The 25,007-nt window shown below is 39.0% G+C and overlaps 1 protein-coding gene across 2 annotated transcripts; it reads left to right on the top strand.

Annotated features, from left to right (window-relative positions):
- The first annotated feature begins 3,958 nt into the window (after positions 1-3,958).
- Positions 3,959-24,071, top strand: LOC307153228 (uncharacterized protein). Of its 2 annotated transcripts, XM_079862505.1 has the most exons (7): positions 3,959-4,047; positions 4,121-4,187; positions 4,285-4,469; positions 22,272-22,426; positions 22,614-23,077; positions 23,212-23,420; positions 23,609-24,071. In XM_079862505.1, the coding sequence occupies exons 2-7, from the start codon at positions 4,172-4,174 to the stop codon at positions 23,816-23,818; spliced, it is 1,239 nt and encodes a 412-aa protein (XP_079718631.1). In that variant the 5' UTR covers positions 3,959-4,047; positions 4,121-4,171; the 3' UTR covers positions 23,819-24,071. The 2 variants fall into 2 exon arrangements, with proteins under 2 accessions (XP_079718631.1, XP_079718630.1); XM_079862504.1 differs by having other exon boundaries at positions 4,032-4,187.
- The last annotated feature ends 936 nt before the right edge of the window (positions 24,072-25,007 follow it).

The raw sequence follows: 25,007 nt of genomic DNA, 5'->3' as shown, positions 1-25,007 counted from the left end.
TCCGGACAGTTCAAGTGCGGCGGCATTGGTATTCTCGTTCCCCATAGCGCTTAAATCAAGCTCAGCATTAAGAGTAGCTTTTGAAAGGGAACGTCTCGGGTTACTTGACTGTAATGTAAGAATTGAGAAATTAGGAAATTTTAATGTGTGTGAGACATTGTTTTATGTGTATTTAATCAAAAAATACTTTGCCTCGAGAAAAGGACAGTAACACGTAAAGACCTTCCGTGATGGTTGGATGCCGGTTTTGGGCCAATCGAGCGCGAGCTTACAGTAACCCTGTTCCCTGAATAAGCGGGAACGAGATGCTAGTAATAATAATAATAATTATTGCGTTTTCTTACCACAGGGCAGCGATGGCAGAATGCAGTGGCGGTGGTCTCGTAAGGGCTGGTGGGGTGATGGAGGTCTCGTAAGGGCAGGTGGGGTGATGGAGGGTCTCGTAAGGGCTGGTGGGGTGATGGAGGTCTCGTAAGGGTCTCGTAAGGGCAGGTGGGGTGATGGAGGTCTCGTAAGGGCTGGTGGGGTGATGGAGGGTCTCGTAAGGGCTGGTGGGATGATGGAGGGTCTCGTAAGGGCTGGTGGGGTGATGGAGGTCTCGTAAGGGTCTCGTAAGGGCAGGTGGGGTGATGGAGGTCTCGTAAGGGCTGGTGGGGTGATGGAGGTCTCGTAAGGGCAGGTGGGGTGATGGAGGGTCTCGTAAGGGCAGGTGGAGTGATGGAGAGACTCGTAAGGGCAGGTGGGGTGATGGAGGGTCCCGTAAGGGCGGGTGGGGTGATGGAGGGTCTCGTAAGGGCGGGTGGGGTGATGGAGGGACTCGTAAGGGCGGGTGGGGTGATGGAGGGTCTCGTAAGGGCAGGTGGGGTGATGGAGGGTCTCGTAAGGGCAGATGGGGTGATGGAGGTCTCGTAAGGGCAGGTGGGGTGATGGAGGTCTCGTAAGGGCAGGTGGGGTGATGGAGGTCTCGTAAGGGCAGATGGGGTGATGGAGGGTCTCGTAAGGGCTGGTGGGGTGATGGAGGTCTCGTAAGGGCAGGTGGGGTGATGGAGGGTCTCGTAAGGGCAGGTGGGGTGATGGAGGTCTCGTAAGGGCAGGTGGGGTGATGGAGGTCTCCTAAGGGCTGGTGGGGTGATGGAGGTCTCGTAAGGGCAGGTGGGGTGATGGAGGGTCTCGTAAGGGCAGGTGGGGTGATGGAGGTCTCGTAAGGGCAGGTGGGGTGATGGAGGTCTCGTAAGGGCAGGTGGGGTGATGGAGGTCTCGTAAGGGCAGGTGGGGTGATGGAGGTCTCGTAAGGGCAGGTGGGGTGATGGAGGTCTCGTAAGGGCTGGTGGGGCGATGGAGGTCTCGTAAGGGTGATGGAGGGTCTCGTAAGGGCAGGTGGGGTGATGGAGGGTCTCGTAAGGGCAGGTGGGGTGATGGAGGTCTCGTAAGGGCAGGTGGGGTGATGGAGGGTCTCGTAAGGGCTGGTGGGGTGATGGAGGTCTCGTAAGGGCAGGTGGGGCGATGGAGGTCTCGTAAGGGCAGGTGGGGCGATGGAGGTCTCGTAAGGGCAGGTGGGGTGATGGAGGTCTCGTAAGGGCTGGTGGGGTGATGGAGGGTCTCGTAAGGGCTGGTGGGGTGATGGAGGGTCTCGTAAGGGCTGGTGGGGTGATGGAGGTCTCGTAAGGGCAGGTGGGGCGATGGAGGTCTCGTAAGGGCAGGTGGGGCGATGGAGGTCTCGTAAGGGCAGTTGGGGTGATGGAGGTCTCGTAAGGGCTGGTGGGGTGATGGAGGGTCTCGTAAGGGCAGGTGGGGTGATGGAGGTCTCGTAAGGGCAGGTGGGGTGATGGAGGGTCTCGTAAGGGCAGGTGGGGTGATGGAGGTCTCGTAAGGGCTGGTGGGGTGATGGAGGGTCTCGTAAGGGCTGGTGGGGTGATGGAGGTCTCGTAAGGGCTGGTGGGGTGATGGAGGGTCTCGTAGTAGTAATCTCCAGCAGTAAAAGTTGACCGAAATGCCGCTCTTGTGGGTTTAATGAAGGCAATGAAGGATCTGAAGATTTTCAATAGCAACCTGTGATCAATCATACGTACAGTTTTATAATCATTTATCATTTAATAATTTTATTATTATTATTTTACATAATGTATCATTTTATTATTATTATTCATGTATGTCATTTACAGGATTTAAGCCTGTATCTAAATTAAAGCCAGGCCAGTGGACAATTTTCAACTATCACACTGAAGGATATGCACCAAATTAACATGAGGCTTTTCTTAACTGTGTTGGTTTCTTTACTGATTAGTCCCTAATTACAGGGTCAAGCTGGTGCCAATTGCACAATTTTAAAACCGTTGATGACATCAAATTCTTACAGATGTGTTTTTAAGGTAGTGCATTATTCATGGAAAGACAAGCTGCTGTTTACAAGCAGTGTATGTCACTACAGAAATTGTTCACATCCGAATTATAGTTCATGGCATTTTCCAGCATTCAACAGTATTGATTCTAACTATCAGTTGGCTCTTATTGTTAAATCTGAAGGGAATTCTTCCTGGTGTATTGAAGGAAACAGTGTAGTGAAATCTAGGCCAGAAATGCTTTTCCAAATGTGACAAAACAATTCTAACGACAAACGAAACACTTGTTGCTTCTAATGGCACAAATCTTGTTTATAGTAACAAAGCTTATCCATTCCTTCCTAAGGAGGGAAAGGTAGATGCTATTTGACTTATCTTCTACTGGCAATGTGAGTAGTATCAGAGGATTATGTGAAACAATTTAATCAAGACAAAAATATTTGGGACGATGTTTATAATTTAATTTTTAGGAGTAACTGATTTACAGAATGAAGTGCAGGCACAACATGAGACGTTTGAGGCCACAGCAAAAACTACACTTAGTTCTATTGCTAAGTGCATGAAATGAGGAAGGTTGTTTCACAAACTCGAATGGCTCTTGATCTACTGTTAGCCTCCCAGGGAAGAACATGCAAAGTGATTGCAACTGAGTGTTGTTCATACATCCCAGACAACGCTGGAAGAGCAGTGAACAATTCAGCTAAAGTTCTGCACGAACAGACTTAACTTAATGAGGATGCTGGTCTTTTCTCCTCTGAGTGGGACTCAGTTTAGAATCATTTAAAAGCACCTTTATTAGTTACAGTTTCAGGAGTGTTTCTCATCTTACTCTTGTACATTTCCATAAGAGTGTTGATTTGTTTTGTGAGACACGTGACTGCCTAATTCTCAATTGTTTTCCCTTGGTATAATAACACTTGTTGGAATTGACTGGCCAGACGAAGTTTGAGCACTGAGACATATGCAACTAAGATTATTCAAAAAACGATTATTATCACTTCGACTTCATCTCCTGCTTCAGCTCTTTTCTGGCTTTCTCAGTTAACCAACCAGTCAAACTCTCAGGCTGAATCTGATAGAAGGCTGTTAATAGAGTCTTGAGGTAAAAGACAAGACTTTCTGTTGACAGGTTTTCTGGGTTGCACACACCAGCCAAACGGATATCTTTTGACAAGATCCTGGCTTTCCTGGCTAGTTTGCCTATAGGCACGCGCTGGCCCTGTAGATGCTGAATTAATCGCATCAATTCAGCCCTGTTCTAGTGAGTTAATTCAATCTGGGGTACAGATTCAGAAGGCATGTAGATACACACGGAGTACCTTTGGTACAATATTGTTGCACTTTATTTTACAAAGCATATCACTGAGTAACAGTCTATAATGTTAATGTTATTAGGAAGTGCCTACATTTAAGCTGTGTACTAGTGAGTTAATTCAAACTCTGGCACAGATTGATATGGGATATGATATGGTAATTGGATTGCCAATAGATTGTAGATTGTAAGCAATCATGCTAACCATTAACAAAACCACTTACTGAACATATGAAGCCGAACAACATAAACCTCCATGACTCAAGCAACCCCCTAAAAACAGAAGTTAACAGTTTCTTTGTAAGTCATTCTCTCTGAGGGTGGAGGCAGGATGGTCATAGCTTTAGTATAAAAGCACCACAAACATTGTTCTCCATATCACTTGCTAAAGCAAAGGTAAGTCAGTTTTACTTCACATTTTTATAATAATTTTCATGTTTTAAACCAAACAAATCTGTTCTGCTTTTAGTACATTGTTGGAGAAACTCATTGCACACATTTTTGTGTAAACCTACTAAGGATGGCTGATAGCAAAAGCAAGTATCTTATTTCATCAAACAGATTTGAATACAATACCAGCCATCAATGTGATCTTTTCAGTCTTTAAAAATATACAATGTTTTTTTTCACCAGTGGCTATGTCCCAGTGGAGCCCGGAGTTTGTACAAGAGCTTCCCGTTGTTACTCAAAAGACAGCGCTTCTCTACCATCTCTCTTACCTGTGCCTGGCCAACTTCCCCAACCTGGAGAGAATCATCAGGAGTCGCGCTGTGGAAACCAGGCTTCTGTTCGGCTCCTCTGATGCAACTATGTTGAAAGTACAGTTTCAGATTTCTCTTGATTTCAGTATTTTCATCTGGGGTTTTTTGTGTGTGTGTCAACTCACCAGACATGAAGGGTCTGTAGTAAACAGTGTTGTGCAAGTTACTTCCGAACTGTAATACATTATACATTACTTGTTACTGTTATTTAAAAGTAATTCTTTACCTGACAATATTACTGTCTCAGAATTGTAATGCGTTACATTACTCCTGTATTACTTTTGAGTTACTTTCACCAAAATAACTACAGAAGTAGAACTTAATATTCTAAAATGACTAGGGCGGTAACGATATACGATATGAAACCGAAATCACGACACTCAGATCCACGAACCTGTGTTGCGGTGTGAGAAGGCAGAATCGTGACACACCCCTTCCCAGTCCCAGAGTTATCCTTCCCGTCCAGATCCAATGTTACCACATCTTTAAATTACTATTAGCATTATTGGAAGTTAGCATTATAAAATACGTACACTAGTTCCTCACACGCGGCTAGTGACTGACCATTACTGAAAATTGTTTAGTAATGCCTTACATTACATTACATTACATTACATTACAGCAAAAAGTAATATGTTAATGTAATGCATTACTTTTGTAACTCGTTTCTCTCAACACTGGTAGTACAAAGCATGTCATATAGTCTGTCTTTTAGTTAGAGATTAAATTGAGCTAAACTGATTATGAGAGTCTCTCCCCTAACTGGAAATAAATAAATAATGTGTCATAATATCCTAATGTGAGCCATGAAAAATTTTCAGTTTTTTTAACTAAAAGTTTGTACACATCTTCTTGGTTTGATATGCTTCTTATAAAGTTTAAGAAGTTAAGTTACTCCTCAGAATCACATCCTGTAAGTATGATTAATTATTGCTGTATTTTCTACCGGGTGTTCAAAATACGTAGTTTTGTGTTTTGTATTGTGTAAGTTTCCGGCTAACCGGCTAACTCGCGTTATTACTGGCTTACTAAAATCGACGTCCTCGTTACGGTCTTCACAGTGTGTACAGTCGCTGAGGACTGAGCTCAGTTCTGTTATGGTGATGGGCGTGTAGCTTCCGACAGGCGCTGTACGCGGTAGACCAATCACAACAGACTGGGCCATCTGGCCAATCAGGGCAGAGCAGAGCTCGCGGAAAGGAGGGATTTAGAGAGACTGAAAATGTTGCTGATAATTTACTCACCCGATGTCATCCAAGATGTCCATGTTTTTCTTTCTCCAGTCGAAAAGTTTAGGTTAAGGTTTATGAGGAAAACATTCCAGGATTTAATGGACTTCAATGGAAACCAAATATTCAAATGTCCAAAGAAGTTTCAAATGTCCGTCTCAATGCAGCTTCAAATCCTCAAAACAATCCGAGTCGAGAAATAAGGGTCTTATCTAGCGAAACGATTGGTCATTTTCAAAAAAAAAAAAAAAAAAAAATATATATATATACTTTTTAACCACAAATGTCCGTCTTGTACCATCTCTGAGATGCGCAACATATTACATCATCACGTTGGAAAGGTCACGAAAAAATAAAATAATAATAATAACTAGATTAAAAAGTTCGCCGAGACAAACTTTAAGTTGGCTTGAGAAAGTTTGGACCATAAAGTTTGAAAAAGTTTAAAGTAGTTTAAAGTTTAAAAGTTTAAAATCATTTGAAGTTTAAATTAGTTAAAAGTTTAAATAGTTTCAAGATTAAATTAGTTTAAATTAGTTTGAAGTAGTTTCAAGTTTAAAGTAGTTTAAAGTTTGAAGTAGTTTAAAGTTAAAAAGTTGTTAGGGTGTTTCTTGTGGGTTGCCAAAGTGTCATGGATGGGTGGTTGCTAGGGTGTTCTGGGTGGTTGCTAGGGTATTGCTAGGCGGTTGCTAGGGTATTCTGGGTGGTTGCTATGGTGTTGCTAGGCGGTTGCTAGGGTGTTTTAGTGGTTGCTATGGTGTTGCTTGGCGGTTGCTAGGGTGTTCTGGGTGGTTGCTATGCTGTTGCTAGGGTGTTTTGGTGGTTGCTATGTTGTTGCTAGGCGGTTGCTAGGGTATTCTGGGTGGTTGCTACGCGGTTGCTAGGGTGTTCTGGGTGGTTGCTATGCGGTTGCTAGGGTATTCTGGGTGGTTGCTAGGCGGTTGCTAGGGTGTTTTGGGTGGTTGCTGTGGTGTTGCTAGGTGGTTGCTAGGGTATTATTGGCGGTTGCTAGGTGGTTGCTAGGGTGTTCTGGGTGGTTGCTATGGTGTTGCTAGGCGGATGCTAAGGTATTCTGGGTGGTTGCTAGGCGGTTGCTAGGGTGTTCTGAGTGGTTGCTATGCTGTTCTGGGTGGTTGCTAGGCGGTTGCTAGGGTGTTCTGGGTGGTTGCTATGGTGTTGCTAGGCGGTAGCCAGGGTGTTCTGGGTGGTTGCTATGGTGTTGCTAGGCGGTTGCTAGGGTATTCTGGGTGGTTGCTAGGCGGTTGCTAGGGTGTTCTGGGTGGTTGCTATGGTGTTGCTAGGCGGTAGCCAGGGTGTTCTGGGTGGTTGCTATGGTGTTGCTAGGCGGTTTCTAGGGTATTCTGGGTGGTTGCTAGGCGGTTGATAGGGTGTTCTGGGTGGTTGACCTCAGAATACCCTAGCAACCGGTGTTGCTAGGCGGTTGCTAAGGTATTTTGGGTGGTTGCTAGGCGGTTGCTAGGGTGTTCTGGGCAGTTGCTATAATGTTGCTAGGTGGTTGGTAGTTGTCACAGATGGTTACTATGGAGTTTTTATAGAGTTCTTAGCATGATCTTGGCATGATTTAGCATTTAACTAATTGCTATTAGCATGTAGCTATTCACTGCTAGCATGTGTAGCATTTTGGAAGTGCTGTTTGCTAGCATGAGTCAAAAGAGCCAAACCTCATCTCTATACTATGTTCTGATACAGAGATATAAGTCTTGCAAAACGGTTGCTAGGGTACTCAAGTTTGGTTGCTATGGAGTTGCTTGGGAGCTGGAAGCTTTAAACTTAAAAAGTTTAAAGTGGTTTGAAGTTTAAAGTAGTTTACGAGTTTTGAGTTTACAAGTTTAAATGAGTTTAGAGTTTAAGTTTAAATGAGTTTAGAGAGTGTGTGTGTGTGTGTGTGTGTGTGTGTGTGTGTGTGTGTGTGTGTGTGTGTGTGAGTTTAGAGTTTATAAGTGTATAAATTGATGAGTTTATAAGTGTAAGAGTTTTTGAGTTTAGAGTTTATAAGCTTTAAATGAGTTTAGAGTTTATAAGTTTTAATGAGTTTAAGAGTTCAGAGTTTATTAATTTATGAGTTTAAGAGTTCATAAGTCTATGAATTCATGAGTTTATAAGTTAATTAGTTTATAAGTGTATGAGTTAGTAGTGCAGGGCCATATGTAGCAAAATAAAGTGTTTGGAACATTTCATATAGATTTTTGCAAATGATGTTTTTTGACTTCTTCAGACCCTATAGTTTGCAAATCTACCTGTTTCCGATTTTTTCCCGGGCTGCACAGGCCCAAAATCCAAGATGGCGGACATATCACCAAAAATTGCAAATAATCGCCTTTTTAAACATTTCAAATGGATATATGTTAGGTATATCATTATATACATACATTTTCTAATTAACTGATTGACTTGGGTAAGAAATATGACCATGGGTAACATGAATTATCATGATTATCAACCAATGATGGGTGTAACCACCATTATGCTATTTATTGGCATACCCGGAAAAACGCGTTGACTGATTAAAAGTTTCCTTCATATAACCTAATAATCATTTTAATTAAAATAATGTTCTGCGCTCACCACAATAATTCTGTTAACAATCAGATGACATGGAAAATTATTGAGGAGAATGGATTACATGAAGCCAATGGGAAAGATGGGAAAGATAGCCAGCCTTTGTTACTAGGAAACGATAAACAAAATGAAACTTTTGAGCTTTTGCAGGAAGAGGGAAATTATTTTTCCAGCCTGGGCAACTGGTGTTTTTTTTTACTTGCTAGGACCCCACTGAATACAAAACAACCTGTTTCCAATTTTTTTCTTCATTTTTAGTGCCAAAATTCAAGATGGCAGACAATATGCAGAAAAATCACATAAAATAAAAATCACATTTCCCTTCTATAAAGGCTTTAAAATGGTAAACTTTTTGATGAATGTATTCTTAGTGAGGCAGACTATTTTCAAAATATTTATTGGATCATTTGCCAAAAAATTGGGTGAAAAAAATAGAAAAATTGAAAAAAATGGGGAAAAAAAATCTGCATTTTGTTTCATTATTGAAGAGTTCAACAAAACAGTCAGCCATTGTCACTCAAGTATTTATCCTCATCACTCTCACTGTCACTGTCACTGTCTGACTTTTCAATATTGGTGCATGTCTCCTCAGAGCCCTCACACCTGCAAAGTTGCGTGCATGGTAAGTTGTTGCTCTTGCAAGAACACCTTCTACTGCATTGGCTGACAAGACAAGAGCACTTCATAAGCTCCACAACAGCCTCTGGTGCTGGTGGAAGTTTTGACAGGACAGGAGCCCATTGCCCATCATCAATTTGCCTCCATCCCAGTGATAGTGCGTCAAGAATCTTTGGAGCAGGCACTGCATCTTGTGCCCAAACATTTGCTTGCCAGTGTGCTCTCAGAATGTGGTCTGTAACTGCTCCTGAAGTGGGACATAGTTTTCCCACTCCCTGGTTGGGTTTTAGAGTTTTAAACATGTTCCACCGAAGGGCTTTAGCTGTTTCATAACCAGGTTTGAAGAGCTGACACATGAATTTCTCACATCCAGCTAACACGTCTGGAGATGGATGAGGACCTACACCAAGCCTACAAAGTGCATTAATGACAACATCATCTTCTGTCTCCATGAATGATTTGAAACCAGAAACCATCTTGAAACCATCCTTTCCCATGGATATGGCCTGTGGTATCGCAACCTGTGAGTGCATGGAACCCAAATGTCCGGTGGGCCGACATGCTTTTTGGGCCGATACATCACATACTTTTTTTTTTTTTTTTTTTTTAACGGCCCATAAAACTCATACATCTCATACCCATTCGTTTTGTTTTGTTTAATTGACGGCGCTGGGTTAGTGCTGGTGTAATGCATTGGTCCAAAAAAAGTAAGCGTTAGTTTTTTTCCCACTGGCAGACCGGCCCATGAAACCCGAATATCAGCAGCCCATTGGTTGTTTTCTTGATTGACACTGGACTGGCCCAATCACATCTTTAAACACCTCCCCCTTTGGACTTTGAGTGAGCGTACAGTGTCAAGTGTGTATCTGTCAAAATAGTCTGAGAGATGGAGAAGAAATGCAAGGAATGTACAGAGAAATAGCGTGAAAAATAGATACAGGCCCTTCAAGCAGACGCTGTAAAATGTGTCAAAATATATATGTTTTCTGCAGCAGCAGGACCTTCATCAGCTCCAGTGGCTGATGAGGAGGATAGTGAGGAGGATCAGGAGAGAGATGAGAAAGTGTAGAGCCTGCGGTAAGCAGAACTACTTTCAAAACACTTTGGCTATGAGTGTAGGAACCCATAACCCAGTTACAGATTATTTCGACATCTGCATTGTTGACGATTACAGAAATTTACTAAAACTTTAATGAGACGCGTTTTTATCCATGTTTTCCGCCAAAATAAAAGCTTGATGCAGTTTCCGTCAAAATAAAAGATCATGTGCTTATCTCTTTCAAGTATAGAAATTAGTACAAAACTAATTATGAAAGTTTTCTTTATTTTTCAGTGCATTTGTTTTGCAATATATGGCTATTAGGCTACTGTCATGAGATTAAAATTATAACTATTATTATGTAGTAGTGTAATATAGACAGACACTGTTACTAAAAGAGGTTTGATTTTTTCTTTTTTTAATTTGCAAACTTAATATGGGTTGGAGCTTTTTAATTTTGAACTCTCAAACTGCACCAGATTGATGAATTTAACATTAAAATGCACAAAATTTTCTTGGGGCGGCATGCCCCCGAACCCCCCTAGAGGGACAGAGGTCCACCCACCACAGTTTTACCAAGATCCTGTGGGAAACACTGGTATTGCTATGCCAATGCAGCTTATAGCTTGTTTTTTGGATGCATCACTGTGGAGTATAGTTCAATTGTATTAATAAATTACAATTTTGTAACTCATTCCTACCCACTCATTACATGGCATTAGTGGTTTTAATGAATAGGAGTTGAACAAAAACAAATTCAAGGGCGTGCAAAGATGGGTGGTGTTTATGGTCATATGTAGTGGGCCAGTCTGGGCCAAAATGCCAGGGCCGATTTTCTGTCCCAGTCCAGCCCTGTTGAAATCAACAATTCAATTTTCACTAGTTAAAATTATAGTTCTTGATATCAGGAATAATGTTTCTACTAGTAACAATGGCAATTTTTGATATCAGGAATTACATTTCAACTAGTAAAAATGTTCATTCTTGATATCAACAATTGATTTTTAACTAGTAAAAACTATAATTCTTGATATTAACAATTGAATTTCAACTAGTAAAAACTATAATTCTTGATATTAACAATTGAATTTCAACTAGTAAAAACTATAATTCTTGATATTAACAATTTATATCCTGGGAATGGCAATAGGCAAGCCATTTTGACTTTTAATCATTCGCAGGATATGAATTCTTGATATCAACAACTTAATTTTCACTAGTTAAAATGATAGTTATTGATATCAAAAATGAGATTTCTACTAGTAACAATGCTAATTCTTGATATCAGTATTTACATTTTCACTAGTTAAAAAGATAATTCTTGATATCAACTATTGAATTTCAACTAGTAAAAACTATAATTCTTGATATCTGTAATTGTATTTTCAAAATCAAAATCATTTGTTGATATCAAGAATTGATTTCTTATATGGCAAGCTGTTTTAACTTTTATTCATTTCCAGGATATGAATTGTTGATATCAAGAATTACATTTTTGATATCAAGAATTACGTTTTTTGATATCAAAAATGTAATTGTTGATATCAACAATTTAATTCTTGATATCAAAAATGTAATTCTTGATATCAACAATTCAATTCTTGATATCAAAAATGTAATTCTTGATATCAACAATTTAATTCTTGATATCTGTAATTATATTTTCACTAGTGAAATCTCACCATAGGCTGCCATTCAAAATCAATTGTTGATATCAAGAATTGATTTCTTACTAGTAGAAATATAATTTTTGATATCAATAATTACATTGTTACTAGTAAAAATGTGAATTACTGATATCAATAATTCAATTGTCACTAGTTGAAATATATATTATTGATATCAACAATTGAATTGCTACTAGTAAAAATTTAAATTTTTGATATCTGAAAATGTATTTCTGATATCAATATTATTTCAGATATCTAAAATGGCTTTCTTACTAGTAACAATCACATTCATGATATCAGAAATTAACATTGTCACTAGTGAAAATGGAATTATTGATATCAAAAATAAAGGTTTTTACTAGTAAGAATTGTATTTCTGATATGTGTATTCAGAATTTTAACTAGTAAGAAATACATTTTTGATATCTGTAATAGTTTTGTCGCCCTTTTAACATTTAAAACACATATAGGATATGAATTGTTGATATCAACAATTAAATTCTTGATATCAACAATTCAATTCTTGATATCAACAATTAAATTCTTGATATCAACAATTAAATTCTTGATATCAAAAATGTAATTGTTGATATCAAAAATGTAATTGTTGATATCAAGAATTTAATTGTTGATATCAACAATTGTATTTTCACTAGTGAAATCTCACCATAGGCTGCCATTCAAAATCAATTGTTGATATCAAGAATTGATTTCTTACTAGTAAAAATATAATTGTTGATATCAAGAATTACATTGTTACTAGTAAAAATGGCAATTACTGATATCAATAATTCAATTGTCACTAGTTGAAATGTCTATTCTTGATATCAACAATTTAATTGCTACTAGTAAAATTTTTCATTTTTGATATCTGAAAATGTATTTCTGATATCAATATTATTTCAGATATCTAAAATGGCTTTCTTACTAGTAACAATCACATTCATGATATCAGAAATTAACATTATCACTAGTGAAAATGGAATTATTGATATCAAAAATTAACATTGTTACTAGTAGCAATTAAATTGTTGATATCAAGAATAGACATTTCAACTAGTGACAATTGAATTCTTGATATCAAAAATAAAGGTTTTTACTAGTAAGAATTGTATTTCTGATATGTGAAACTGGAATTTTAACTAGTAAGAAATCGATTCTTGATATCAACAATTGATTTTGAATGGCAGCCTATGGTGACATTTCACTAGTGAAAATACAATTACAGATATCAACAATTATAGTTTTTACTAGTTGAAATTCAATTGTTGATATCAAGAATTATCATTTTAACTAGTGAAAATGTAAATGCTGATATCAAGAATTAGCATTGTTACTAGTGGAAATGTAATTCCTGATATCAAAAATTGCCATTGTTACTAGTAGAAATCTAATTCCTGATATCAATAACAATAATTTTAACAAGTGAAAATTTAGTTGTTGATATCAAGAATTCATATCCTGCGAATGATTAAAAGTCAAAACGGCTTGCCTATTGCCATTCCCAGGATATAAATTGTTAATATCAATAATTATAGTTTTTACTAGTTGAAATTAAATTGTTAATATCAAGAATTATAGTTTTTACTAGTAAAAATTTAATTGTTGATATCAAGAATGAACATTTTTACTAGTTAAAATTGAATTGTTGATATCAAGGATTCATATCCTGGAAATGAATAAAAGTTAAAACGGCTTGCCATATTTCTTACTAATTCCAGTTTTTACTAGTAAGAAATTGTATTTCTGAAACTGGAATTTCAACAAGTAAGAAATCAATTCTTGATATCAACAATTGATTTTGAATGGCAGCCTATGGTGACATTTCACTAGTGAAAATACAATTACAGATATCAAGAATTATAGTTTTTACTAGTTGAAATTCAATTGTTGATATCAAGAATTATCATTTTAACTAGTGAAAATGTAAATGCAATATCAAGAATTAGCATTGTTACTAGTGGAAATATAATTCCTGATATCAAAAATTGCCATTGTTACTAGTAGAAATCTAATTTCTGATATCAATAACTATTGTTTTAACTAGTGAAAATTGAATTGTTGATATCAAGAATTCATATCCTGGAAATGAATAAAAGTTAAAACGGCTTGCCATACTGAGGAGACATGCACCAATATTGAAAAGTCAGACAGTGACAGTGACAGTGAGAGTGATGAGGATAAATACTTGAGTGACAATGACTGACTGTTTTATTGAACTCTTCAATAATGAAACAAAATGCAGAATTTTTTTTTTTTTTTTTTTTTCCTTTTTTTTCAGATTATTATTTATTTTATTTTTATTTTTTTTTTTTTTTTTTTGCCCAATTTTTTGGCAAATGATCCAATAAATATTTTTAAAATAGTCTGTGTCTCACTTGTCTGCCTTATTAGGAATACATTCATCAAAAAGTTTACCATTTTAAAGCCTTCATAGAAGTGAAAAGATTATATATTTTATTTTCTGTGATTTTTCTGCATATTGTCTGCCATCTTGAATTTTGGCACTAAAAATGAAGAAAAAAATTGGAAACAGGTTGTTTTGTATTCAGTGGGGTCCTAGCAAGTAAAAAAACACCAGTTGCAAAAATCTATATGAACCGTTCCTAAAATAACACAATTCCCCACACTATAGGAGTTCATTAGTTTAAATGAGTCTCAATGGCTCATATAGTATATAGAACGGCCGTTTGGTTTAGTCTTCAAGGTGTTTAGATTTAAATTTTTGTCGGTTGGTGAGTTTGAATCTGGATTTGAATTTTTTTGAACTCCCCAATGTAAGTCAATGGGAGTTTTTCCGAGTTTTGATCGGCATTTTTAGGAAAACCGTAAGTCCGATCAGTCTGAAAAGATATAGCAACTAAATTCAGAACAGTTTGAAGGTCTGAGCCGAGTTTGGAGTATGTAGAGTTAAAGCTCTAGGAGGAGATAGTCAACATTTTCACAGAAGAATAATAATAACTAGATTAAAAAGTTCGTCGAGACAAACTTTAAGTTGGCTTGAGAAAGTTTGTACTGGAAAGTTTGAAGTTTAAAGTAGTTAGAAGATTAAAGTAGTTTGAAGTTTAATTTAGTTTAAAGTTTAATTTAGTTTAAAGTTTAAATTAGTCTAAAGTTTAAATTAGTTTGAAGTAAATTAGTTTAAAGTTGAAAGTAGTTTAAAGTTTAAATTAGTCTAAAGTTTAAATTAGTTTGAAGTAAATTAGTTTAAAGTTGAAAGTAGTTTAAAGTTTAAATTAGTTTGAAGTTTAAATTAGCTTAAAGTTTTAATTAGTTTAAAGTTTAAAGAAGTTTAAAGTTAAAAAGTTGTTGGGGGTTTTCTAGTGGGTTGCTAAGGTGTTCTGGGTGGTTGCTAGGCGGTTGCTAGGGTGTTCTGGGTGGTTGCTATGGTGTTGCTAGGCGGTTGCTAAGGTATTTTGGCTGGTTGCTAGGGTATTCGGGGTGGTTGCTTGGGTATTCTGGTTGGTTGCTATGGTGTTGCTAGGGTGTTGCTAAGCGGTTGCTAGGGTATTTTGGGTGGTTGCTAGGGTGTTCGGGGTGGTTGCTATGGTGTTGATAGGTGGTTGCTAAGGTATTTTGGGTGGTTGCTAGGGTGTTGCTAGGGTGTTCTGGGTGGTTGCTATGGTGTTGCTAGGCGGTTGCTAGGGTGTTCTGGTTGGTTGCTAGGCGGTTGCTAGGGTGTTCTGGGTGGTTGCTAGGGTTTTGCTAAGCGGTTGCTAGGGTATTTTGGGTGGTTGCTAGGGTGTTGTTAGGTGGTTGCTAAGGTATTTTGGGTGGTTGCTAGGGTGTTGCTAGGGTGTTGCTAGGCGGTTGCTAGGGTGTTCTGGGTGGTTGCTATGCTGTTGCTGGGTGGTTGCTATGGTGTTGCTAGGCGGTTGGTAAGGTATTTTGGCTGGTTGCTAGGGTGTTCGGGGTGGTTGCTCTGGTGTTGCTAGGTGGTTGCTAGGGTGTTCTGGGTGGTTGCTATGGTGTTGCTAGGGTATTCTGGTTGGTTGCTAGGCGGTTGCTAGGGTGTTCTGGGTGGTTGCTATGGTGTTGCTAGGTGGTTGCTAAGGTATTTTGGGTGGTTGCTAGGGTGTTGCTAGGCGGTTGCTAGGGTGTTCTGAGTGGTTGCTATGCTGTTGCTAGGTGGTTGCTAGGGTATTCTGGGTGGTTGCTAGGGTGTTGCTAGGGTGTTTTGGGTGGTTGCTAGGGTGTTGCTAGGTGGTTGCTAAGGTACTTTGTGTGGTTGCTAGGGTGTTCTGGGTGGTTGCTAGGCGGTTGCTAGGGTGTTCTGGGTGGTTGCTAGGTTGTTGCTAGGGTGTTTTGGGTGGTTGCTATGGTGTTGCTAGGCGGTTGCTAGGGCATTCGGGGCGGTTGCTAAGGTATTTTGGGTGGTTGCTATGGTGTTACTAGGTGGTAGGTAGTTGTCACAGATGGTTACTATGGAGTTTTTATAGAGTTCTTAGAATGATTTAGCACTTAACTAATCGCTATTAGCATGTAGCTATTCACTGCTAGCATGTGTAGCATGTTGGAAGTGCTGTTTGCTAGCATGAGTCAAAAGAGCCAAACCTCATCTCTATATGATGTTCTGATACAGAGATATAGGTCTTGCAAAACGGTTGCTAGGGTACTCAAGTTTGGTTGCTATGGAGTTGCTTGGGAGCTGGAAGCTTTAAACTTAAGTTTAAAGTGGTTTGAGGCTTAAAGTAGTTTACGAGTTTACAAGTTTAAATGAGTTTAGAGTTTAAATGAGTTTAGAGTGTGTGTGTGTGTGTGTGTGTGTGTGTGTGTGTGTGTGAACACACACACACACACACACACACACTCAGAGTTTATGAGTTTAGAGTTTATAAGTGTATAAATTGATGAGTTTATAAGTGTAAGAGTTTTTGAGTTTAGAGTTTATAAGTTTTAAATGAGTTTAGAGTTTATAAGTTTTAATGAGTTTAGAGTTTATAAGTTTAAATGAGTTTAAGAGTTCAGAGTTTATTAATTTATGAGTTTAAGAGTTCATAAGTCTATGAATTCATGAATTTATAAGTTAATTAGTTTATAAGTGTATGAGTTTAGAGTTTATTAGTTTAAATGAGTCTCAATGGCTCATATAGTATATAGAACGGCAGTTTGGTTTAGTCTTCAAGGTGTTTTGATTTGAATTTTCGTCGGTTTGAATTTTTTAGAACTCCCAATGAAAGTCAATGGGAATTTTTGAATGAGTTTTTTCGAGTTTTGATCGTCATTTTTAGGAAAACCGTAAGTCCGATCAGTCTGAAAAGATATAGCAACTCGAGTCAGATCAGTTTGAGTGTCCGAGCCGAATTTGGAGTATGTAGAGTTAAAGCTCTAGGAGGAGATCCAATTTAGTTTTTTTAGTCTCAGAAGAATAATAATAATAATAATAACTAGATTAAAAAGTTCGTCGAGACAAACTTTAAGTTGGCTTGAGAAAGTTTGTACTGGAAAGTTTGAAGTTTAAAGTAGTTTGAAGATTAAAGTAGTTTGAAGTTTAATTTAGTTTAAAGTTTAATTTAGTTTAAAGTTTAAATTAGTCTAAAGTTTAAATTAGTTTGAAGTTTAAATTAGTTTAAAGTTTAAATTAGTCTAAAGTTTAAATTAGTTTGAAGTAAATTAGTTTAAAGTTTAAAGTAGTTTAAAGTTTAAATTAGTTTGAAGTTAAAATTAGCTTAAAGTTTTAATTAGTTTAAAGTTTAAAGTAGTTTAAAGTTAAAAAGTTGTTGGGGGTTTTCTAGTGGGTTGCTAAGGTGTTCTGGGTGGTTGCTAGGCGGTTGCTAGGGTGTTCTGGGTGGTTGCTATGGTGTTGCTATGCGGTTGCTAAGGTTTTTGGGTGGTTGTTAGGGTGTTCTGGGTTGTTGCTAGGGTGTTGCTTGGTGGTTGCTAGGGTGTTTTGGGTGGTTGCTAGGGTGTTTTGGATGGTTGCTAGGTGGTTGCTAGGGTGTTCTGGGTGGTTGCCATGGTGTTGCTAGGCGGTTGCTAAGGTATTTTTGGTGGTTGCTAGGGTTTTCTGGGTGGTTGCTAGGGTGTTCTGGATGGTTGTTAGGGTGTTGCTAAGCGGTTGCTAGGGTATTTTTGGTGGTTGCTAGGGTGTTGCTAGGCAGTTGCTAAGGTATGTTGGTGGTTGCTAGGCGGTTGCTAGGGTGTTCTGGGTGGTTGCTATGGTGTTGCTAGGCGGTTGCTAAGGTATTTTGGGTGGTTGCTAGGGTGTTGCTGGGCGGTTGCTAGGGTGTTCTGGGTGGTTGCTAGGGTGTTGCTAGGCAGTTGCTAGGGTATTCTGGGTGGTTGCTAGGGTGTTCTGGGTGGTTGCTAGGCGGTTGCTAGGGTGTTTTAGGTGGTTGCTAGGCGGTTGCTAGGGTGTTCTGGGTGGTTGCTAGGCAGTTGCTAGGGTGTTTTGGGTGGTTGCTATGGTGTTGCTAGGCGGTTGCTAGGGTGTTTTGGGTGGTTGCTATGGTGTTGCTAGGCGGTTGCTAGGGTGTTCTGGGTGGTTGCTATGCTGTTGCTAGGCGGTTGCTAGGGTATTCTGGGTGGTTGCTAGGCGGTTGCTAGGGTGTTTTGGGTGGTTGCTATGGTGTTGCTAGGCGGTTGCTAGGGTGTTCTGGGTGGTTGCTAGGGTGTTGCTAGGCGGTTGCTAGGGTGTTCTGGGTGGTTGCTATGCTGTTGCTAGGTGGTTGCTAGGGTATTCTGGTTGGTTGCTAGGGTGTTCTGGGTGGTTGCTAGGCGGTTGCTAGGGTATTCTGGGTGGTTGCTATGGTGTTGCTAGGCGGTTGCTAGGGTATTCTGGGTGGTTGCTATGCTGTTGCTAGGCGGTTGCTAGGGTATTCTGGGTGGTTGCTAGGCGTTTGCTAGGGTGTTCTGGGTGGTTGCTAGGCGGTTGCTAGGGTGTTTTGGTGGATGCTATGGTGATGCTAGGCGGTTACTAAGGTATTCTGGGTGGTTGCTAGGCGGTTTCTAGGGTGTTCTGGGTGGTTGCTATGGTGTTGCTAGGCGGTTACTAAGGTATTCTGGGTGGTTGCTAGGCGGTTGCTAGGGTGTTCTGGGCTGTTGCTATGGTGTTACTAGGTGGTTGGTAGTTGTCACAGATGGTTACTATGGAGTCTTTACAGAGTTCTTAGCATGATCTTGGCATGATATAGCACTTAACTAATCGCTATTAGCATGTAGCTATTTACTGCTAGCATGTGTAGCATGTTGGAAGTGCTGTTTGCTAGCATGAGTCAAAAGAGCCAAACCTCATCTCTATACAATGTTCTGATACAGAGATATAGGTCTTGCAAAACGGTTGCTAGGGTACTCAAGTTTGGTTGCTATGGAGTTGCTTGGGAGCTGGAAGCTTTAAACTTAAGAAGTTTAAAGTGGTTTGAAGTTTAAAGTAGTTTACGAGTTTTTGAGTTTTGAGTTTATAAGTTTAAATGAGTTTAGAATGAGTGTGTGTGTGTGTGTGTGTGTGTGTGTTCACACACACACACACACACACACACACACTCAAAGTTTATGAGTTTAGAGTTTATAAGTGTATAAATGCATGAGTTTATAAGTGTACAAGTTTTTGAGTTTAGTTTATAAGTTTAATTGAGTTTTGAGTTTATAAGTTTAAATGAGTTTAGAGTTTATATGTGTAAATGAGTTTAAAGAGTTCAGAGTTTATTAATTTATGAGTTTAAGAGTTCATAAGTCTATGAATTCATGAGTTTATAAGTTAATTAGTTTATAAGTGTATGAGTTTAGAGTTCATTAGTTTAAATGAGTCTCAATGGCTCTTATAGTATATAGAATGGCAGTTTGGTTTAGTCTTCAAGGTGTTTAGATTTAAATTTTTGTCGGTTGGTGAGTTTGAATCTAAATTTGAATTTTTTAGAACTCCCCAATGCAAGTCAATGGGAGTTTTTCCGAGTTTTGATCGTCATTTTTAGGAAAACCGTAAGTCCGATCAGTCTGAAAAGATATAGCACACTTGGTCAGATCAGTTTGAGTGTCTGAGCCGAGTTTGGAGTATGTAGAGTTAAAGCTCTAGGAGGAGTTTCATATAGAAATTTTAGTCTCGGAATAATAATAATAATAACTAGAATGTACATTTCCTGAAGAAAATGTGAAATGGTGCTTGCAGTGGCAAAACTCTCCATTCGGTTGCTAGGGTGTTGTACATGATTGCATGCGAGCCAACAACCACGTCTGTACGATGTTGTGGAGCTGAAATATAGCTTCTATATGTTGCAATATTGTTTATATGTGGCTCTAAACGGTTGCTAGGGCGTTGCTAGGGTATTCTGGGTGGTTGCTATGGTGTTGCTAGGCAGTTGCTAGGGTGTTCTGGGTGGTTGCTATGGTGTTGCTAGGCGGTTGCTAGGGTATACTGGGTGGTTGCTAGGCGGTTGCTAGGGTATTCTTGGTGGTTGCTATGGTGTTGCTAGGCGGTTGCTAGGGTATTCTGGGTGGTTGCTAGGCGGTTGCTAGGGTATTCTTGGTGGTTGCTAGGGCGTTGCTAGGTGGTTGCTAGGCTGTTCTGGGTGGTTGCTATGGTGTTGCTAGGGTATTCTGGGTGGTTGCTATGGTGTTGCTAGGCGGTTGCTAGGGTATTCTGGGTGGTTGCTATGGTGTTGCTAGGCGGTTGCTAGGGTATTCTGGGTGGTTGCTAGGCAGTTGCTAGGGTGTTCTGGGTGGTTGCTATGGTGTTACTAGGCGGTTGCTAGGGTATTCTGGGTGGTTGCTAGGCGGTTGCTAGGGTATTCTGGGTGGTTGCTATGGTGTTCTGGGTGGTTTCTATGGTGTTGTTAGGTGGTTGCTAGGGTATTCTGGTTGGTTGCTAGGGCATTGCTAGGGTATTCTGGGTGGTTGCTAGGGCGTTGCTAGGCAGTTGCTAGGGTATTCTGGGTGGTTGCTATGGTGTTGCTAGGTGGTTGCTAGGGTATTCTGGGTGGTTGCTATGGTGTTGCTAGGCGGTTGCTAGGGTATTCTGGGTGGTTGCTAGGGCGTTGCTAGGGTATTCTTGGTGGTTGCTATGGTGTTGCTAGGCAGTTGCTATGGTATTTTGGGTGGTTGCTATGGTGTTGCTAGGCAGTTGCTATGGTATTTTGGGTGGATGCTAGGGCGTTGCTAGGCAGTTGCTAGGGTGTTCTAGGTGGTTGCTAGGCAGTTGCTAGGTGTTCTGGGGGGTTGCTAGACAGTTGCTAGGGTGTTCTGGGTGGTTGCTACGGTGTTTTTGGTGGTTACTAGAGCATTTCTAGACATTGCTAGGGTGTTCAGGATGGTTGCTAAGGTATTTTTTTAGTTGCTATGGTGTTACTAGGTGGTTGGTAGTTGTCAAAGATGGTTACTATGGAGTTTTTATAGAGTTATTAAAATCTTTAATAACGAGTGCCTTGAGTACGGCACTCGGCCTGCGGCCTCGTGCCTATGGCCGAATAGGCACAAGCATGGAGCAATATCGCAAGGCCACGAGTGTAATATTGCGTTAAAAAATACAAAAAAATTTAAAAAACATTTTTTTTTGGTTTAGGGTGGTTGCTAGGGAGCTCTTAGTGGTTGCTAGGGTGCTGAAACTGGTTGCTAGGGTGTGGCTATGAAGATTTTAGGCCATTACTTATTGGCTGCTTGATAATATAAATCCTCTGAGGGAGAGAGAGAGGGAGAGACGCAGGGCTGTCAGGCCCTTTGGAGTCTGTGTGTGTGAAAACGGCAGTTGGGATTCAAATATTTTTAGAACTCCCAATGTAAAGTCAATGGGACTTTTTTGGCCGCTTTTTCGTCCGCTGTGCGAACATCGTACACCCGATCGCTTAGAAAAGTCATTGCACACCTCTCCTCAATGAGCTGGTCGATTTGACACCTCACTCATGGGTCTGTGACAAACGGTGCGGGGCGCATTACGCGCCAAACTTTGTCCAGAATAATAATAATAATAATAATAAGTATGCAAGAGAACACTAATGATGCCTTGCTTTCAGCAAGCACCATTAATAATAATAAGTTTAAATAGGATTTCAGTAAGTTGGCTCTCTCAAGCCAACTTAATAAGTTTAAATAGGATTTCAGTAAGTTGGCTCTCTCAAGCCAACTTAATAAGTTTAAATAGAATTTCAGTAAGTTGGCTCTCTCAAGCCAACTTAATAATAAATGAAAACAAAAGTTTCAGACGATTTTGAAGTTGGAGGAGAAAATGAGATGGAATTTTTCACTCTTCCCTACCTTTTTGAACCGGAGCACAAAGACGAATAGATGGATGACGTGACGCTTGACCTTTCCAACTTGATGACACAATGCGTAGTGCATCTCAGAGATGGTACACGACGGGCATTTGTGATTAAAAAGTATAATTATTAATTTTTTTGGTGTTAAAATGGCCGTTTCGCTAGAGCCTTATTTCTCGACTCGGATCGTGTAGAGACTTTGAAGCTGCACATTTGAACCTTCTTTGAACATTTGAATATTTGGTTGCCATTGAAGTCCATTAAATGTAGAAAAATCCTGGAATGTTTTCCACAAAAAACTTAATTTCTTTTCGACTGAAGAAAGAAAGAGATGGAAATCTAGAATGACATTGGGGGTGAGTAAATTATCAGGAATAGTTTTTTTTTTTAAAGTGAACTAATCCTTTAATGTAGCAGCATTATGAACAGCATTCAGAAAGATACAGGACAAATACAGGCAATAAGACTTCTAAATGTTTCGTCGCCATCAGTGTGACTGTCTGTTTTTAAATTCTAAGATACTTGTCTCTTAATTCTAGTGTATTTTGACCAGTGAAAACCTGGTTCAGTCGCTGTTTCCCATGTTGGTGACAGCTGTGGAGAAAAATCAGCAGTATTTGGCGGTCAAATTCCTAAGAGTAGCACAAGCCTCGATCACAGACATTATCATTGATGTGGAAAAGATAGTGGAAAGGTAAGAATATTTTCCTCATGGAAACATATTTAAAAATACCTTGAGTAATTGAATTATTCTTCTACATGCAGCTGCTATAATCAGACAAAAGTATGAACACATTTTAAGATAAACTTTAAAGCTAGTTACACCAGCCCATTGTTATAAAATGCTAATTTAACAGCAACATTTCTTCAACATTGTATAGGTATGATTCACACAACAAAGATGTAGCATCGGCCACCAGTGATGTTATCAAGGAAAAAATTGATACAGATAAAAAGATTGCAGAACAAAACCAAGAGCTGGAGCGGATTGAAGAAGCCCTGTATGAAATGAAATCTGAACTGCAGAAAACCACAGACAAGCTTCATGAAACTGAGAACAAGATAAACCGCAAAAACCAAGAGATTGAAGAATTTGTCAGATCCATGACGCAAAAAAATTTTGACCTCAGCATCGTCGCTATAGTCGTTCCATTCATCGGGCTGATTGCTAAAAGCATTTATGATGCTGTGCATGATCCTGACAATACTGCACGTTTGAAGGCTCTTGAAGCTCAACTGGATATCCTCAAAGCTAATAAGACCGCTCTGAAACAGAAGCAGTGGCAGATCCAACACCAGATCATTGACTGGCAGATGCTGGCTGCCAAAGCCAGTTTTGACCGGAGTGAGTCTGTTTTCTTTCATGTTTTAAGTACACTTACATGACAAGTCATGCTTAAGACTGTGCCAAGATTCAAGTCTAGTTTAAGAATGGGAGTAGACGTGTGGCTTGTTGAAACCTTTATTTCCCCTCTGCAGATTCCATACCCGACCCCATCCATCTAAGTGAAGTTCAGAAAAGCTTGACAAAAATTCAGGAAATTCTGGTTCAGCTCCAAATGTTCTGGAAGAGTGTTGGTCAAATGCTGGACTACCTGGAACAGAAGACCTTTGCTGGAGAAGATCTTATCGAAGACCTTGACGACCTAAAAGATATATTTCTTGATTCAATCAAAACAGCCTCAGAGGTAAAATTAATGTTTACATGATTACAAGAACATTTCCAGTAAGATACTATATATATATACATATATATTCTCTTCATTTGTACCTGTGGGAAGGCTTGTGTGTTCCCTCTTAAATGTCAGTCTCATTTTGTCCAGCCATTACTAAGGTTTCATCTAATGTGACTTGTGTAAATGTTTTAATTCCACAGGCTTGGGGCTGTTTTGGAGAAGGCTGTAGAAAAGCATCTGTCATGTTTAAGCTCCAGAACAAAGATGCCTACAAGTTTCTGGAGGTCAGTCCTTCCTCTCTCTCCAAGGAGCAGTGGCAAATACAGTACGAAAGTGTAAAGAAGCAACTGAAGGAAATAGACGCACCACAAAGTGTGACATCCTCTGCTACACCTGCCATTTCTGAATGATCTACAGAGCGCTGACACACACGAGTCCTCTTTGAGTTTTCTGCCTCATGATGCTGGTAACCTGATGATGTTTAGCCTTTTTTAAACTCTGTACTTGTAAACTAGAGTTCTGTAATCCTTTCTACTTAATGCCAAAACACTCTTTATATACTCTTCTCTGTATGCATCATCTCTTTATGAGCTCTTGCAAAAAGACTCTTGTTGAATGGATAAAAATGAACGAATGCTTCTACTAATAAAGTTTAATAACATTATTATTGACTTTAGTTTTTGTTTTAAATAATCATATCCCTAGTGAAAAAAAGTTATACCAAAATGTATTACCCTTGTGCATCCTTGAGGACATTTTTGGCTTTTTCAGTTTTGTTTTTTTGATCACTTTGCCTGTGTTAATGCTAACTGCATAAAATTTGGCACGGGTGTGTATTTTTATTGGAATTTTACTATTTCATCATTTTCTTTAAAAAAATCTATTTTGCACTAATTACACAAAATACTTCCTCTCAGGACCTTAAGGACAAAAATGTCCCCATTGAAACCCATTAAAACTGCATTTTTTAATCCCTGTGCCGTTTAACTATAAAATGATGCAATCTTTTTTAATAGGCTTTCATTCTGTTGGCAAGGCTTCAAAATTGACATTTTTACCATTTTTTATCAGATGGTGCCATTTTTTCAGGTTAGGCCTATAAAGCAAATACTCGCTTTATTCCTGTTTTCTGCTTCGGCATATTATAGAGCCAACTGGATAAATTATGCAACGATAATTGTGTGGGTTTGTTGGTATGGATGTCTAAGTGTGGTTGGTATGTGTGTTATAAAAAAAAAATGTGTTTGTGTGCATGTATGTGCTTGTAATATTTGAGAGAGAAAAACTCAACTGCAAATCGAAAATCCAATCACTGTGTTCACCAGTGGAGTTTTGCTGGCATCCAATGGGTAAAGTCTGGTACTGCGCCCAAACAAAATCTTACTGAAAGCTCATTTTTTGAGATATCATCCTCAAATTTGGAACACAACCTGTTTAGATTTATGGCTTTGAATTTATATCAGTTTTAGAGTTCCAAATGTTTCATAAAATATATATTTTATATAAAATATTGATTATAATGTTCATAAATATTTTTCATAAACTTAAACTTCTATAACATTTTTTTGGTTGCACTTTTTTTCAATTCTTTCACTTCTA

This window comes from Squalius cephalus (assembly GCF_949319135.1).
Source record: "Squalius cephalus genome assembly, chromosome: 25".
In the NCBI taxonomy this organism is placed as follows: domain Eukaryota; kingdom Metazoa; phylum Chordata; class Actinopteri; order Cypriniformes; family Leuciscidae; genus Squalius; species Squalius cephalus.
Note: the sequence above shows the minus strand (reverse complement) of the source record. Positions and strands in the feature narration are given on the sequence as shown.